This window comes from Phaethon aethereus (genome assembly GCF_964289735.1).
Source record: "Phaethon aethereus genome assembly, chromosome: 1".
Taxonomy (NCBI): Eukaryota; Metazoa; Chordata; class Aves; order Phaethontiformes; family Phaethontidae; genus Phaethon; species Phaethon aethereus.
Genome location: NC_138575.1, coordinates 197,450,330 through 197,469,207, shown reverse-complemented (window position 1 = coordinate 197,469,207; position 18,878 = coordinate 197,450,330). Strand labels below are relative to the sequence as shown.

General features: G+C 47.4%; 1 protein-coding gene across 1 annotated transcript; it reads right to left on the bottom strand.

The window, feature by feature from the left end:
• Positions 1-751: 751 nt before the first annotated feature.
• Positions 752-18,658, bottom strand: N4BP2L1 (NEDD4 binding protein 2 like 1; the record flags this gene model as incomplete). The annotated part of the gene is made up of 5 exons (XM_082000623.1): positions 18,291-18,658; positions 5,427-5,551; positions 4,482-4,570; positions 3,220-3,296; positions 752-980 (listed from the first exon to the last, which is right to left on the bottom strand). Exons 1-5 carry the CDS (start codon positions 18,410-18,412, stop codon positions 752-754), a joined length of 642 nt encoding a protein of 213 aa, XP_081856749.1. The 5' UTR covers positions 18,413-18,658.
• Between the last annotated feature and the right edge of the window lie 220 nt (positions 18,659-18,878).

The following is an 18,878-nucleotide window of genomic DNA, read 5'->3' as shown; positions in this document are numbered from 1 at the left end:
TGTCACCCTGTTCCTACTTAGAAGTTAAAAAGCACTAGCCTAACACTAATGTTTCCTTTTAGGAGCCTCCGTATATGGACTCATCTCAGGATCAGTTGAATTCCTATGTCTTGGCAAGATAAAGTGCTTGGTTTGGTGTGTTAGAGCATTTCACCTCCAGGCTGGAGAAGCTGTTTGGCTGTGGTAGAGCTGAGGTAAGACCAGCATGAATCCAGACAGCAGAGACAGAGATGGGGACAACTTTTTCCACCATTTGCTTTGCCTCCCTTAAATCTGGCAGTAATGCTCTAGGCAAGATGGAGTGGGAAGATAGAAAAGGTTATACAGCCAGATATAAAGTATTAAAATGGCAAGAAATGACAACTGCATGGAGAAGGAATTGGCCACATGGCCTGGAAGAAAGAAAGAAAGAGTTTAGGAATATTTATTGTTATCTATTGGTGACAGAGCATGATGCAGGAAAAACCCCAAAAAGTGTGTGGCACAGCCAGTAAATTTCACTGTAATCTTGAATGGATTTTTGTGGAGGAAGAGGGCTGAGAGGGAGTACACTTTGTACTGAGGATAGCGCTGTTGGATCTGTCATGTAGAGCTGTGAGATCATAATCCAGTAACATTTAAAGACTTGTCAGAAATAAAAGTAATTTAGAAATGTAGTAGAAAAATACAAGAATAAAAAGTTTAGAAAAAGAATGTAAAACTAGAGATTTGTATACCCTGATAATTAAAATACACTGAGGAGTCCCCCTCTTCAGTTAAATGGCACGTTGTTTGTACGTGCCACGTGAGATCTTCTGTTTGAGAGGGCTGGAGGGGGATTGGAATGGGCACCCATGCTGTAAGCTGCATTTGGTCCACTGGAGCATCTCTCATCTCTGCTTGGTTTTTCAGAGTGAAGAACACTGTGGAAGGTAACATTGTGCTCATACTGTTCTTTCATCCGTTGTATCTTTTGTCGAGGGACATGATGAATATTTCTTCTGCAGAGTCAACATTAACAGAAAATACAAGTATTTAGCTGCCCCTATATTAAAGGTGATCTTAAGCTTGCTAAGGTTCCTGATATGTTCAGGACAACAGTTCATGTCCCTGCTGATATACTTCTCGTCCTTTTTTGCCAAATTGTTCTTCACTTCCACCTACTACTTAAAAATATTTTTGTGACTGCTGAAAAATGTAATGCAAGTATTTTTTCTAGGCAGCCAGAACATAAAAAGTTAGACAAATGCTTTGAAATTTAGGCCAGGTAAGAAACAACTATTCAGAAGACCTGTGTCTTCATTTTTTTTATATGGGTTTTAGTGCTAATGGCTTGTTAGCCTCAAGGTGAGCTTTTATAAATCTGAGGAAATGCAAACAAGGACTGTAGATAGCCCAGACACTGACTTATGATCAATAAATATAGAGGTCAAAAATATGTTGTTTTGAGTGCAAGAGGGGAAAAATCATACCTGATATGGCCACAGTCCAGGACAGGTTTGCAAATGAAGATGAGTCTGATAGGGAGGGGAACAGGATGATCAAACATGCAGGGCTTTCTGGATAGACCAGAAATGACTGCAGTCTCTCAACGCATTAGTGGGAATTGTTGTTCCAAAGATCACCAGGGCTTTCTACTCGTGAGTTCACAAACTCTGAATATCTTTGCGTTTGCCATTTAGCTCTACTAGGCACAATTCATTATCTAGAATCTAAGTTTGTCCTGCATCCATATTTTCAAAGCCTTAGGGTGTACAAATCCTGCATCACTCAACATGTTTTTTTTTTTTTGTCCAGTGGAATTAAGGTGACGGTGAGGCAGCAGGTTGCCAGCTGCAGCATCCCTCTTGCGAAGCGGGCACAAGGTGCTCCAGCAGCCAGTGCCCTATGCACGTGTGCAGCCTGTGCCTGGGAGCAGCAACCAGCACAAACTATATTGCCAGTAAAGACACAATGTGGAACCAGATTGGAAACAAGCTTCAGCTGTTCTCTCAATCGCCTTGCCAAAGAGCTGCTCCAAACCGAGTTTATTTGAATTATCTTACAGTGCTACTGTAAAAAGCCAACTTGTTTCAAATGATTAATAAAACAAAATACAAGTTACTGAGTAGCTTGGCCTATAATGAATGATTACTAGTAAAATTGGCCTCTGCAGTGATGCCCTACAAATGTCTCCCAACTTGCGCTGGTGAAGCAAGAGCTGACACTTGCGGTTGACTGATCTAGTTGAAGGTGTTCCTGCTCATTGCAGGGGGATTGGAGTAGATGACCTTTATAGGTCCCTTCCACCACACTATTCTATGACTGCTAAGGCTGTTGGTGTCCTCGCCTGCCTTCAGCCCCAAGCCATTGGCTGCCATCTGCCATGTCCTGCCTCACCCTGGAGCCAGGAGTGCACTGGGACATGGCCCTCTGCTATTTGTCTCTGTCACACCCAAAAAGGAGCAGTGCTGATGTTTGACTAGAGTTCCTAGCTGGTACAAAACAAATAAATCAGTTTGAATGAAGTACCTATACCCTGTTTTTTTGTGATAACAAATAAGTTAGCACGTGTTAGCTTCTGGATCTAGTAGGCGGGAATGCACTTGCCACTATAACATAGTTTACAGCTGGTTGGTTAAAGGTAGAAAATTGGCCTGCCTGGAGTTTTTTAGTGATATAACCATTAACCCCTATCCACTAGCCAAACTAACATACTTAGAGCCATATTTGGCTACCTCTGTGTCCTGCCACATTATGCAGAGTTGATATATTCATTGTATCCCTTTTGCATGTGCATGGTAGATCTTCAGAAAGATCCTCTAGAACCCCGTTTCTTGACCACACAATACAGCATTCCACCATGGCAAGACAGTATTTGTTATGGTTATTTTTTTACGAACAGATGTCTGAATATTGTCTGTAGCACTTAGACATGTTTTGTGCCCAAATTGAAAGAGTGCTGCCCAAAAGACAGAATGAAAAACAGGGGTCCTGCCCCAAGAAGCTTGCAGTACAAATACATGATTCAGGGGGGTTGCTTCTCCTACTGCCTGACTCACTTCAGCACAGTCAGGCTCTTTCAGGGCTGAATTCACTGCAGACCAGATACTGAGTAATAGAAGTTTTCCATGTCAATCCTTCTGTTGTGATTTACTAGGTCACCTTTTAGGGCATCTGAAGAGGAAGAGTGCTGAACTTTCTCAGAACACATCAATAAAATGAGAAGCTGTCTGCTATATCAAAGAGAAAAAGATGTACCTTGTCAGTTCTTGAACATTGAATTTCCAGGGTGTATCTGGTTCTCGGAATATAACTTCATATCTATTTTCACGTGCCTGAAGAAGTACACAAAAGTTTTAGATGTACGGCTGCTGAGCTCAGGAGTAGCCAATCTGCCAGACCCCCTGAGAGTTTTACCTGGTTAAGAGATGTATCATATGCACCAGGAGCCAGGAAAAGGATGATAACCATGACTCCCATCAAGGTGCTGGTCTGAGTCCCAGCTACTTCATTTCCTTCTACATCAAAGGATTTGGGTCTCTCAGCAAAACTTGCCTCAGCATTGTCCCCCTCGGCAATGGCATCCTGGCACTTGAACTCTCTGGAAGTCACAAATGGCTCAAGAGCCACAAGTTGGCCATGCCAATCTAGCACTTCTGGGAGTGTGAGGTCAACATCTATCAGTCGTGCTACTTCCAGCTCCTCAGTCTACAAGCCTTAATTTTTTTCAAGGTAAAGCAACATATTTGTGTGTTATTAATACAGTTATTGATTGCTTTGGGGTTTTGATTTGGGGGAAAGGAAGCAGGGAAATGTGCTGGCTTTTTTACATCTTGTCCACCTCTGGCCATGCTCTCTCACTTGCTTTCACCATACCCACAGGCATTCACAACTTCTGCTACTGGAGTGGCAAGTCCTGGCTTTCCAGCACCACTGTTAATTCATGCCTCTTTTATGCTCCCATATAAGCAATACTTAGACCGAAATTTCTTAACCGACAAGGCCATAACCCTAGAACAGAAGCATGAGTATAGTGTCAGCAGACAGGCCACATCATGAAACTGTACTAAAAATATTGCCATCTTTGCCAGAACTCCTGACAAGAGATACCAATGAGTCTTCGAGGACTCTTTATGGTGTATTTTTCACAAGTCATAAACTAAAATTGTAAGTCATATCTTGAGATATTTGTCAACAAATAGTTTGGGAACTGTTCAGTTCATGTCACTCCTGGGGAAGGGGATGACATCTTGATCATCAAGAAGTTACAGGGCAAGTTCAAAGACACTTAATCTTTTCAAGTAATTTTGCCTTCACTGAGGTATATAGCTGACTAGATAAAGCAACTACACTGGCACCTTGTCCCCTGCTTTGTCACAATATCAATCCTTAACTATAATTGGAGAACTAAGGGAAAATGGATGTAATTCTTTTTAGCCATGTTAAGACCATTACAGTCATATCACCTCTTAAATGTCACAGCTAAGCATATAAAAGCAATAAATCAGAGCTTTCCCTACCATCATCACATATGGCTTCATTTCCCAAGCATGGATGTTGGTATTATCAATAATAACCGGGCTTTTCCCATTCTTCATTGCCTTGCGTGCTGTAATGTAACACATTAAGTAAAGCTAACATGTATTAAATAACAGATTGAGGAAAGTCTTACTAGCCCCAAAGCATCCTTCTTTGCCCATGGCTAGCACACTTGCTTCCCTACCAGAGTTGGGTTTCTAGCTGCCACCCAAATGTGAGCAGAGGTCAGTGCCCAGCCAGTGCTCTCCTGGAGGAGGTGATGCAGCCGCTGGCTATACTCAGTAGTAAATTCTGAACCTCCCATAGAGCATGCTCAGTGGTATCACAGCAGCAGGTATGTACAACAGCTGAAAATGACTTGTTATTTGCAAAAGACATCTGTTAACATGATCTCAAAGTGTTTTCCATTGCTAGAAATGAGTTCAGAGCACAACCACAAAAGCATGTTACATTTTTCTCTCTGAAGTAGAGACCTGGGTTGTTTCGTTTTCAAACTCATAACTAGGTTTGCAAGTTTTCCTCCTGGCTGTCACCAGCTCCCCCCTGTAACACCCCCTTCCCAGTCAGGACAGACATCGAAGAAGTGACAGTCGAAGGATGCGGTGCCTAGAGCTGTCGCGAGCAGCTGCTGGGCTGGTATTTGCGTGCCACCTGCTGTTACCAAGCTTCAGCAGTGCTACCTAGTAGTCACCAGTTTACTTTCTAAAATAACATCTATCAATCACCAAAGTTTTTTCATTCATAAATTTTTCTCTTCTATGATGTCAGAAGAAATAAAATCCAAAGTGGTAAATGTATTCTTTTAACCAGTACCCCATGAACTTCCATGTATGACACCACTGAGATATTTTATTTTGGGGGCTAAGTTTAAAGACAGACTGCAAAGAGAAACTATTCTGCAAAACCCCTGGATCGATTTCAGTCACCTCTCTTTTGGTTCCATTTGTGTGCATCCTCTAGGAAGTCAGGCTCAAACACGTATACGCCATTTTCGATAAAGAAGTCATCAGTACTAAGAACTACAGCACTGGGATAGTCACGTTTCAGTTGTCTGGGAAAAAAAAAAAAGATGAAAGATTAGTATATGCTAACGCATGCCTTTAATAGAAAACATTAAATCAAGAGCCATATAAAGGCTCTGCAAATACGCACAGTGCTTCATTTTGAAAAATCCCAGCTTAAAGGATCTGAAAGTAATGTAATCAGTGCATGGACACATAGGAGGAAAGGAATGGAGCTTAAAATCATGGCCTCGATTTCTTTAATTCGGCAGAGAAATCTACAATGGACTGCCAGCGAGAGACTTTAATCATATTAATAGATTCAGGGTTTTTTTCTGGGTTATCTGAGAAAGTATGACTGTAAATACAAAAAAAACCCCAAACCTGCTAGTCCCAGGGAAGTTAGTCTCAAAAGACAATTTGATCATGGCAGTTTTGCCACAGAGAGATTTTTTAAGATAACTAAGAGGAATGATTTGTCATTTAGTAAAGATGGTCTGTGTTATCATCAGCTTGCCTGTGCCTTTCTTTTTTGGCTACAAAGCACATAGCAGTTTTTTAAAAATTTGCAAATATCTGAGTGATTAGTCAATATTTCCTATTATTTGTCACAATTCTACATTTCTCTTCGCTTTTCACTTGTCCCTGTTGTACTTAACCCTCCTTTTATAGAGCTGACTCCTTTTTATTTATTATCAGCTTTTAAATATGTTTTATATACAAATCTGAATTGACTAGATTGGCAGTCCCATATGCAACAGATCCCTAAAACTGGACCCCTGTGGTCAGTGGCAATCCCTCTTCTCTTCACACTGTCCCACACTGACGCTCATTCAGACCCAGGAGGCCCATGGAGGGTGGACACGTCTCCTGCCATAAGCTGACCAGCTCTCAGGCAGCGAGTGGCTCTAGGAGGTGAAAGTGCTGGCTTAAGTGGTCGCTTAAATATGATGCATTCCGCTGCCAGTCCTTAGAAAGCATTAGGAAAAAAAAAATCTTAATGCAGAATTGTTTTCCCTTTTGTGTGTAATCCAGACATTTGTATCCGTGGAATCATAAAATCTTTGGGTTGGAAGGGACCTTTAAAGGTCATCTAGTCCAACTCCCCTGGAATGAGCAGGGACATCTTCAACTAGAGCAGGTTGCTCAGAGCCCCGTCCAACCTGACCTGGAATGGTTCCAGGGATGGGGCATCTACCACCTCTCTGGCCAACCTGTGCCAGTGGTTCATTGCCCTCATTGTCAAAAATCTCTTCCTTCTATCTAGTCGAAATCTACCCTCTTTTAGTTTAAAGCCGTCACCCCTTGTCCTATCACAACAGGCCCTGCTAAAAAGTTGGTCCCCGTCTTTCTTATAAGCCCCCTTTAAGTACTGGCAGGCTGCAGTAAGGTCCCCCCTGGAGCCTTCTCTTCTCCTGGCTGAACAACCCCAACTCTCTCAGCCTGTCCTCACAGGAGAGGTGTTCCATCCCTTGGATCATTTTTTGTGGCCTCCTCTGGATCCTCTCCAACAGGTCCATGTCCTTCCTGTGCTGAGGGCTCCAGAGCTGGATACAGGACTCCAGGTGGGGTCTCACCACAGCAGAGTAGAGGGGCAGAATCCCCTCCCTCAACTGCTGGCCATGCTGCTTTGGATGCAGCCCAGAATACAGTTGGGCTTCTGGGCTACAAGCACAGATCGCCAGCTCCTGTCCAGCTTTTCCTCCACCGGTACCCCCAAGTCCTTCTCGGCAGGGCTGCTCTCAGTCCCTTCATCCTCCAGCCTGTATGGATATCGGGGGTTGCCCCAATCCAGGTGCAGGACCCTGAACTTGGCCTTGTTGAGCCTCATGAGGTTCACACAGGCCCATTCCTCGAGCTTGTCCAGGTCCCTCTAGTTGCCATCCCATCTCTCAGGAGTGTCAACCGCACCACTCAGCTTGGTGTTGGCTGCAAACTTGCTGAGGGTGCACTCGATCCCACTGTCATTGATGAAGATAATAAACAGTACTGGTCCCAGTACAGACCCCTGAGGGACGCCACTCATCACCGATCTCCATCTGGACATTGAGCCATTGACCACTACCCTCTGGATGCGATCATCCAACCAATTCCTCATCTACCTGACAGTCCACCCATCAAATCCCTCTCTCTCCAATTTAGAGAGAAGGATGTTGTGGGGGACCATGTCAAAGGCCTTCAGAAGTCCATAGACTGAATGGTTTATTTGTTTCAATCAAGAGGGTGTTGGTGGGGAGGGAGTCTCTGCACAAAGTCAGGGAGAGCCCATGGCATCATCTCACTGCTGTCTGTTTCCCTAAGGCCCAAAACGTCACTGTGGCGACACAGACAGAGCTCCCGCTCAGGCACGTGGCTGTCCAAGTATCCGGCTGCAGAGAGTGCCTGAGCCTGTCGGTTGTCCCAGAGACCGATGGGGACGCTACCTGCGTGCGGTGCGACCAGGTCAGCGACCTGTTCAGCCTGGTGGCAGAGCTGAAAGAGGAAGTGGAGAGGCTGAGGAGCATTAGGGAGTGTGAGAGGGAGATAGATTGGTGGAGCCACTCCCTGGCGGCCCTGAGGCAGGGGCAGCTGGTGGAGGCTCCACAAGCAGCAGGAGATCCCCTGTCCTCTTGCTGCCGGGCAGAAGGAGAGGACCTAAGAGATGAGGGGAAATGGAAGCAGGTCCCTCCTCGGAGAGGTCGGCGAATTCCCTCCCGGCCTCCCTCACCGTCCCAGCTGCCCTTACACAACAGGTATGGGGCTCTGGAACATGAGGGACAGGAACATGAGGACCCTGATGAAGGTCCATCCGAGGGGGTGCCTAGGGTATGTCAACCATCCCCACGCATCAAGACGTCCTTAGTTAAGAAAAAGAGGAGGGTGATTGTTGTAGGTGACTCCCTCCTAAGGGGTACAGAGGGCCCAATATGTCGACCAGACCCAACTCACAGGGAAGTCTGCTGCCTCCCTGGGGCCTGGGTGAAAGACATCACCAGAAAACTCCCTGGTCTGGTTCGGCCCACTGATTACTACCCACTGTTGGTCATGCAGGTTGGCAACGATGAGGTTGCGCTAAGAAGCCCGAAGGCAGTCAAAAAGGACTTGAGAGCACTGGGGCGACTGGTCAATGGAGCGGGAGCACAGGTAGTGTTTTCGTCAATCCCTTCAGTGACGGGGAAGAACGCTGAAAGGAACAGGAAAGCACACCTGATCAACACGTGGCTCAGGGGCTGGTGCCGTCGTCAGAATTTTGGGTTTTTTGACCACGGGGCGGTTTACACGGCACCAGGTCTCCTCGCAAATGATGGAGTGCAACTGACGCCGAGGGGAAAAAGGATTCTTGCTCATGAGCTGGCAGGCCTCATTGAGAGGGCTTTAAACTAGAATTGGAGGGGGGAGGGGCTAAAACCGGGCTCACTAGAGTTGAACCTAGGGGTAGGTTCAACGTGCCAGAGTTGAAATCGATAGCCCGGCTCAGGGGCATCTACACCAATGCACGCAGCATGGGCACCAAACAGGAGGAGCTGGAAGCCATTGTGCAGCGGGACAGCTATGACGTAGTTGCCATCACAGAAACATGGTGGGATGCTTCTCATGACTGGAGTGCTGCAATGGATGGCTATAAGCTCTTCCGAAGGGATAGAATGGGAAGGAGAGGCGGTGGGGTGGCTCTGTATGTTAGGGAGTGTTTTGATTGCATAGAAATTGAAGATTGTGAAGACCAAGTAGAGTGCTTGTGGGTAAGGATGAGGGGGAAGGCCAATGAGGCAGACATCCTGCTGGGAGTCTGTTACAGGCCACCCAACCAGGATGAAGAGATGGATGAGACATTCTATAAGCGACTGGCGGAGGTCTCGCATTCGCTGGCCCTTGTTCTTGTGGGGGACTTCAACCTACCGGACATCTGCTGGAAGTATAACACGGCAGAGAGGAAACAGTCTAGGAGGTTCCTGGAGTGTGTGGAGGATAACTTCCTGACACAGCTGGTGAGTGAGCCCACCAGGGGAGGTGCCTTGCTGGACCTGCTGTTTACAAACAGAGAAGGACTGGTGAGAGATGTGGTGGTCGGAGGCCGTCTTGGGCTTAGCGACCACGACATGATAGAATTCTCAATTGTGAGTGAAGTAAGGAGACGACTCAGCAAAACTGCTATCATGGACTTCCGGAGGGCAGACTTTGGCCTGTTCAGGTCACTGGTTGAGAGAGTCCCTTGGGAGACAGTCCTGAAGGACAAAGGGGTCCAGGAAGGCTGGACAGTCTTCAAGAAGGAAATCTTAAAGGCGCAGGAGCAGGCGGTCCCCATGTGCCGTAAGAAGAGCTGGCGGGGAAGGCGACCGGCCTGGCTGAACAGGGAGATTTTGCTGGGACTCAGGGAAAAGAGGAGAGTTTATCACCTCTGGAAGAAGGGACAGGCAACTCATGAAGAGTACAAAGATCTCGTTAGGTCAAGCAGGGACAAAATTAGAAAGGCAAAAGCCCAGCTAGAGCTCAGTCTGGCCACAGTCGTAAAGGATAATAAAAAATGTTTTTACAAATATATTAACAACAAGAAGAGAGGCAAGGAGAATCTCCATCCCCTACTGGATATGGCGGGGAACATTGTCTCCAAGGACGAGGACAAGGCTGAGGTACTTAATGCCTTCTTCGCCTCAGTCTTTAATAGCCACTCTAGGTATCCACAGGATATTCAGCCCCCTGAGCTGGAAGACGGGGATGGAGAGCACAATGTACTCCTCATAATCCAGGAGGAAGCAGTCAAGGACATGCTAAGCCACCTGGACACCCACAAGTCTATGGGGCCTGATGGGATCCACCCGAGAGTACTGAGAGAGCTGGCGGAGGAGCTTGCCAAGCCACTCTCCATCGTTTATCAGCAGTCCTGGTTAACAGGGGAGGTCCCAGAAGACTGGAGGCTTGCCAATGTGACGCCCGTCTACAAGAAAGGCCGGAAGGAGGATCCTGGGAACTACAGGCCTGTCAGCCTGACCTCTGTTCCAGGGAAGATTATGGAGCGGTTGGTTTTGAGAGTGCTCACAGGGCATCTGCAGAACAGCCAAAGGATCAGGCCCAGCCAGCATGGGTTCATGAAAGGCAGGTCCTGCTTGACCAACCTGATCTCCTTCTATGACCAGGTGACCCGCCTAGTGGATGAGGGAAAGGCTGTGGACGTTGTCTACCTGGACTTTAGTAAAGCCTTTGACAGCGTCTCCCACAGCATTCTCCTGGAGAAACTGGCGGCTCGAGGCTTAGACGGGTTTACTCTTCGCTGGGTGAGGAACTGGCTGGATGGCCGAGGCCAGAGAGTTGTGGTGAATGGCGTTAAATCCGGCTGGCAGCCGGTCACGAGTGGTGTTCCCCAGGGCTCGGTTCTGGGACCAGTCTTGTTCAATATCTTTATAGATGATCTGGATGAGGGAATCGAGTGCTCCCTCAGTAAGTTTGCAGATGACACCAAGCTGAGTGGGAGTGTTGATCTGCTGGAGGGTAGGAGGGCTCTGCAGAGGGATCTGGACAGGCTGGATCGATGGGCAGAGGCCAACTGTATGAGGTTGAATAAGGCCAAGTGCAGGGTCCTGCACTTTGGCCACAACAACCCCATGCAATGCTACAGGCTTGGGGAGGAGTGGCTGGAGAGCAGCCCGGCGGAAAGGGACCTGGGGGTGCTGGTTGACAGCCGGCTGAATATGAGCCGGCAGTGTGCCCAGGTGGCCAAGAAGGCCAACAGCGTCCTGGCCTGTATCAGGAATAGTGTGGCCAGCAGGAGCAGGGAAGTGATTGTGCCCCTGTACTCGGCACTGGTGAGGCCGCACCTTGAATACTGTGTTCAGTTTTGGGCCCCTCACTACAAGAAGGATGTTGAGGTGCTGGAGCGTGTCCAGAGAAGGGCAACGAAGCTGGTGAGGGGTCTGGAGCACATGTCATATGAGGAGCGGCTGAGGGAACTGGGGTTGTTTAGTCTGGAGAAGAGGAGGCTGAGGGGAGACCTTATCGCTCTCTACAACTACCTGAAAGGGGGTTGTGGCGATGAGGGTGTTGGTCTCTTCTCCCAAGTAACTAGTGATAGGACAAGAGGAAATGGCCTCAAGTTGCGCCAGGGGAGGTTTAGATTGGATATTAGGAAAAATTTCTTCACTGAGAGGGTGGTCAGGCATTGGAACAGGCTGCCCAGGGAGGTGGTGGAGTCGCCATCCCTGGAAGTGTTCAAAAAACGTGTGGATGTGGCGCTTCAGGACATGGTTTAGGGGACATGGTGGTTCTGGATTAATGGTTGGACTTGATGATCTTAAAGGTCCTTTCCAACCTAGTGATTCTGTGATTCTGTGATTCTGTGAAAAGAAAGGCCAATCCTGAAACCTCGTGGCTCTTCAGATGTGAGTGCTGCTGCCCTGCTATGTCACACCACATGTGGTCTCCAGTCCCTGGGAGTCTTTTCAGGTTCCCTGATGGAACGCTTCTCTCCCATCCCCATAAGCTGCAAAACAACTATTTCTCAATGGCTTATCTAATTGAGCAAGAGCAAGGGAAAAGGTGCCTCTAGGTTGTCGGAAAAAACAGACACACAGAAAAGGCTTAATTTTCTCCTCTCACACTCTGCCCTAGCCATGTACTTACCAATTTTATTAACTATATTTACTTTTTATTACTTTATTACTTTTTTAACTATTTTATTATTGTTATTGGTACTTACTTAACCAATCTGCATCCTAGCAGCAGTTCTTCACTAGGATTGCATGTTGCATTTAGCTGAACAAAGGTCAGCTTCTGACTTTGTTCCACCTCCACTCTAACTTCTATGATCTGATGATTAATTAATATTCATTTGTGGTAGCAACCAGCACAGAGAGCAGAGTCTCCCTGCTGATGGGCTGCCCAGGGCTGTCTTCACAGTGCTGGGCTGCAGCCACTAAATGATGCATCATTTAGCACCTACATGTCATTATCTCCAAAGAGATGTTTTATTTGCATCATTATTGCTGGGCAAACAGATCTAACAAAAGTCATGTTGCAAACTGTTAGCAGACAGTCAAATTAGTTTTGCCTTAGTTTTGGGCAAAGAATTCTTATCATGAAAAGCATGGGAGCACCTAATGCTTATCTGGGTACTCTTGTGCTGATAAACTGATATATCCAGCTCAGTATAATTCAGCACTTCGCCTTTCCCACTGCTTTACCCATCTGCATCGCAAGCTCTTCTCTAAGAAATGGACTCTGCTAAAATATGTCACCCCTTTAGCTACTAATATGCGCATAAAATTGTACATAATAAAAGATGTCAAGATTTTTTTTTCGTGCTCAATGTTTCTTTTAAAAATGTTCTCAATCAGTGCAAATTGTAAGAATTGTTTTTCTTAGCATATATCTTACTAAATTTTTAACACACATGTGCAAAGTCGCATGAGAGCTCTGATATTAACCCTTTAAGCAAGCTAAATAGTACATGATTACCTGTAAACTCTGTCTATCTGTGTATTGGTGCTAATTAAAGTAGATAAAACTTGTGCTTCACATGAGGCACAAAAATATGGCACAAAATGTGCTAAGAACTATGAATTACTGCTATTTTTTCTGCATTCATACCAAACAAACTCCCACTAGCAGCAACATAAGAAAACATTAAGTGGGAAAAAGATGTTTTGCCTTCTGCTTATTTTGCTGTTTTTAACTTTTAGTGTTCTAAAACAACCAAACTAACACTAAAGTTTCCAACCATTTTCTGTAATCCCCTATTGCCCATGGCGCTGACAAAAATCCCGTTTCTTCTGTCCTTATAATTTCAAGGGACACCCAAACCTCTTTAGTGCATTCCTTGAGAAATAAACCTTCTACGATCTACACAGGACCACAAGTTGGTTTAGAAGAAAGGTTTTACATCATTGCATCAGGCTCCTAATCAATCTATGCAATAAAAATGCCTATATTTTAGCAAAATATACACCAGCTATGCAAAATGGGAGGCCTTGTGACCACTGTTACTAATTAATAAATTTTGAGCAGCACTGTATAAAGAAAATTACGCACTGCCATTAAATCAGTAGGTGTAAAGCATGCCAAAGAGGAAAGGAAAAATGAAATCTCTTTGTAAGGTCAAAGGATACATATGAGATATTCTGTTAGCATATCAGAACTGAACTTGAAGCGCTGCATTGTGATAAGCAGTATCTGTCAACGGTTCAGTATTAATTTGCCTACTTGGGACATTTAATTGCACAGTGTTACAGCTCTTTATCTTGCAGTAGATACGAAATACGGCGTGCTCTGTATCTTGGTAAAGAAAAGTTTGCTGCTTTTCAAGAAAGTAGGAAGGGTGAGAAAATAAGAAGAGAAAGGGGGATGTTTTGTCTGCTTCCAATAAATGTCCCCAGCCCCTTTTTTGCCCCGTTCTGCAAGGCAAAGCAGATTTCCACACCAGGCACTGTATCTCATTAGATTGGCAAATACAGTTGGGAAAAAAAAAACTTTCAGGTGCTTCTGCTCTCCAGCTCTTGACACAACAGCAGCAAACTTCATGTGTCCACCGGCAGGGCCTGCGCACTGATAAAGCCCCCAGAAACATGATGCTGGGCTTAGGCACAAGCTTCGTTCCCTGCTCACACCAAGCCCACCGGCAGCCCGGGTAGCAAGGATGCTTCTGAAGGATGTGGCATCTTGGCTAGTGTTGGTGCACACTCATCCGCCGTCTCACCTGGTCAGGTTTAGGATGGCTGCTGTGATTCAAAAAGGAGAATTTTTCTGTTGAAAATACGTCTGTGTTTCTGTTAGACCACAGCAGCGTTGTAACAACTGCCTCAGTGGTTTTAGTCTTCTACGCTACTCATCTGAAGATCTGCTCCCATGATTTACACAGTTTTTGAAGTCCCCTTTTTTCCTAAAAAGCATCTTCAGTGCTTTCAAACAATCATTTCAGATTTTAACTGTATTATAGACAGCAAAGTAATTATTCAGGGTTTCAACTAGCTGGATGCATTAGAGTACTTAGGAGAAGTCTCCATGTTCACTAATAATATCATTGGAGAGAAAAAAAATCCCTAGCTGTATTTCATAGGCTGAAATTCAATTTCCATCAGAAAATTTGAAAATAAATAAATTCCTGACATTGATGTCGGTAAGTAGACTGGAAGGAACACTTTCAGCGCTCAGATGCTAACAGAATGGTATCTCAGGCGGACCTCGGAGCGGTAAATTCTCAAGCTACTTCCAATGCAACGGAGATCGGAACATGGATGTGCTGACCCCACCACATACCACCACTTGCTCTGGTCACTCTTCCTAACACAAAGCATTCCCGTGGCGTTTAAAAACCTTTAGTTTCAGCAGAAAATCAGAAAGATGAGATCCGGAGCGCGTGCCTAGCACTATCAATCAGCTGCCTGCCGTGTTTTAACAACCAGTGCCCTGAGGACTTCGCCCCGGCGGCCCAGCACGTACGTGCCTTTGTGTCTCACCCGCGGGGGTTAGAGCAGCGCCTGCGTTTTGTAAAGCACCAGGCTGCATGTCATATTTGATAAACACAGCCGGGAGAATCGCCCGAAGCGGTTTGATGCAAAGGTAAATGTTTTACGACGTGTTTGCCGCCTGGAAGCAGGAGCGGCGGAGCTCAAGTCCCTGAAACCCCGTCAGAGGTGCCATTCTGCAGCAGCGGGGTGCGGGTAACAGTGGCGGGGCTGGCCCAGGGCCGGAGGTGCCGGGAGGAACTGGGCAACAGCAGCAGAGAGAACCAGAGAAGGTACGCAGCACGCCAAGCCGCAATGCCTCAGTGCCAATAGCATTTTTCTCCTTCCTGTTCTGAAAGATTACTCCCTCTGTGCTTTGCAAGGGCACAAAAGAACCAACTAATTTCAAGCAATAAATCCACAGCAGTGGCTGAAAAGTTGCGGGTCCGATCATGCCCAGCCTAGTGCTTAAGCAAAACTGCTAGATAGAGGCTGACGTGTTACGTGAGTTGTGCATCATTGCAATATATTGTAGAAGAGCTGGAAATACAGCTTCTGTGCAGTAGAGAGTCTGTTGGGGAAGCAGGCATGAGCTTGTATGCGGCTCATTTGATTTTTTGGAGACATTTTTAGATGTTATACCTGTTACTGCACCTCAGGTAAATGTTTTTTTAGCAGTTGTCCAGGTCTGATCATGAAATCTGTACTGTGAAGTCGGGGGGAATGCATTCAGGAGGAGGGTGCTACGCACGCCTGATGGAGGCTATGGGAGTTGCGGCCGCCAGCTACCCCTCGTCTCCTACGCAATTCTGCTGGTGGTGACGTACAGTGAGTGGTTAGATGGAGATGGTCGGAGTCACCTAAAATATGTGGTTCAGGGAAGCATATTCTCAACTGTGAAGGAATTGGAAAGGTTTGGAGCTTGGTGGTGAGCAGACCAATGCCTCGTTCTGCCTTGACGATTCTATATATCACAGGTGGATCCTTTGCTGCCTTTACCAGAAACCAAAAACCAGACCAGAACCGATCCAGGCCAGTGTCGTGCTGCTCTGAGCTGGGGGAGCAACTGGGGTGGGGCAATCATTTTAATGAGGATGCCGTAACTAAATCTTACAAAGCTGTGTCCAAACTGTGCTGGGTGACAATGAAAGGTCAGGGAAAAAAGTCATGTATCTGAGGTTGTTCCTAGGATCGTGTGATGAACTGAAAAGGGGCTTTTCTGCTGGAATTATCAGCGAGTTGCCATGTGATAACATTCACGATTCATGACCCTTCTGAGCACTGTAATGATGTACAGGTTGTAACAGAAGTACTGGCTGATACGAACAATGAATGAATGGAGGGGCGTGTGAAGGCATCAGAAGAAAAAACAGAGCAAAGGGTAAACCCACGGCACACACTGACCACCAAGAACATCGTTAACAGCAATAAGACTGGGAAAGGTGCTCTTTACGCCCCCCCAAAGGCCAGCACTCAGCTAAGGCCCAGCACAGATGGTTTACTGCTGGAAGACCCATGCTCTGAGAGCGGGAGGATGGCCAGCGGGTCACATCAGCCTCCACACACCTTCCTTCTTCCCCTTGTACCAACTAGGGAACAGGCTGCAGCTGAAAAGACCCCAAAATGGGAAAATGAAAATAATGGGCAAAAAACCCTGCCTAAGATTCATGGAAGCGCTAAGTAAGCAAAGTTCAGAGGCAAAAAGATGGCAGCACAGAAACTGCTGGCTGCAGGATGGCACAGCAGACCTGACCTAAGCCCACCCTGTCAGTACCAACCCAGAGGAAACCAAAAGAGAAAGTGAGGATGGGACAGCTGGAGGATGGGACAGCTGAAGGATGGGACAGCTGAAGGTCCTTGTCCTCTCTGATTTTGGGCAGACTGCCTGTGCACATGCATCTTGGCGCTTGCAAGTGTTTGGCTGTGATAGTGTGAGTGAATAAAATCTGAGAGAAAATTGCAAATAAATATTACTTTCCTCCTCCATAGGAACTTGCACTGGGCTTTGCTGCAGTAACTTTCGGCAAACATTGCTTTGCTTACCACATTGCATTTACCAACACCAAAAGGTACACAACATGGGAACAGCCAATCTCAGAATTTTCTTGGCACAGTCCTTTCATAATCTGGGCAGAGTTAATGGAAAGGTACTAAATGCAGTTTTTAGAGCTGCCCTTTGATCCGCTGAATGGCCAAATGCAACGGCACAGTCAACAGGGGCTAGCAACAGAATGAGCTCCTCAAATGTTCATCTCACAGGGGATTAAAACAATACTTACAGCTGACTTTGTAAACATGTCATTAATAATTGACCTTGAGTTTTAACCTAAAAAAATAGGTCAGTCATTTGGACTGGTTGAGAATATTTTGTTCTTATTGTACTGTGAGAAGACCCAAACACCTCTGAAGAAGGGCCTGCACTTAGACGACCTCTTAGGGAGAGACATGTATTTTGGGTGGCAGTAAAAACACAGCGTTTTGCCGTTGATTAAAGAACTTGGCCTTGCAGAAGGCCTGCGAGGCCGAAGGCACTGTGTGACAGGAAGGACTGGGCCAAGGAGAGGAAATGGTGTGTTAGCCCAGTGCATTGCATGGCTTCGTGCTGCCACCTTTCACAGCAGAGCCCTCCCTGTGGCAACCCGTGATCCCAGCACGGGTTCCTCACCCGAACATGGGAACCTGAGTGAGAAGACAGCGAATGTTCCTCTTCTGATGGAGAGGGGCTGCGAGGTCCCAGACCACAAGATTTTGCAATACCAGTCTGCGGCTACACTGCGTCACGCCGCCTGCGGCCCCGTCTCCTAGCACTCCCCTCGGGGTTTTTCCGCCTATTTTTAATCAGCCTTGGAGCTGTCAGAGAGTGGAATGGTCCCTTCTGCCCATTCTATACACCCCTATGCTCTGGCCGGGAGTGCAGGACTCGACGAAAACAGAGGTCAGAGTTGTTGGCAGTTGTCACAGAGAGAGGATGTGCTTTACCGTGTTTGTGATTAACCACAAAGGAGAAAAGTGCTGGTCTGGTGCTTTTTAGAGAAGAAACAACAACTACCTTGGCTTCGGTGATTAGCCCACCTTACTCGAAACACCCCTTTTGGTACCGCTCACTCAGAGCAACAACATACAGTCCCGCAGCGCTGCAGCCCCACCAGCCCGCGACAGGTAGGTAGCTGGAGCAACAAAGCCCTGAGCTGTTGCTGAAGGCAGCGGAGGTTTCCAAGCGAACCACGGTTCCCCCCCGAGCCCGAGAGCCCGCTCCAGCGGCTGCCTCCGCAGCGGGGGTGCCCCGCTCCCCGCTCCGCCGCGGCAGCCGGCTGGGCAGCGGGCTCCCCGGAGCCTCACTCCCGCACCGCACCGCAGCGGGCGAGCCCCGCCGCCTCACCTGGCCAGGGTGCTCTTCCCGGCGCCCGGCAGCCCCCGCAGCAGCACCAGCCTCCCGCCGAAGCGGCCCCGGGGGGGCTGCAGGCTGAGCCCTCCCAGGGCGCGGAGCAGCCGCTCGTCCATCGCCCCGCTGGCTCCGGAGGGAGGCGGGGGCCGCCGGGCCCAGCCCGCACGGCGGGGGGCTCGGGCAGACGCTTCGGACCCCGGCCCCGGGGGATCCTCCCGCGGCGGCACGGAGGGGCGGACACTCGCGTCCCTCGACGGAGGGTGTGTTTGGGAGCTGAGACTGCCCCAGGCCCAGGCTCTTCCCCTGTGAAAACGAAAGCTGCCTTAAAGAGAAACACGCGGAACAGAAAGGACATCTGCGGCTCACGCAGCGAAAGCGTTCAGTGACGGCGCGGGCTTTCTACCCCACACATAGCCCAAGGTACGGTCTTTAATTCTTTAAAATCGAAATTTATCTCCAAATTCTTAAAGACAGGAGAAGATAAGCCAGTGCTGAAAACGTTCGGTCCCATGTGCTGCCCGTACCTACCGCGAACCACAGTCCCAGAAAGGGAATCATCGAATCCCTTCAGCGGAGTGGGGC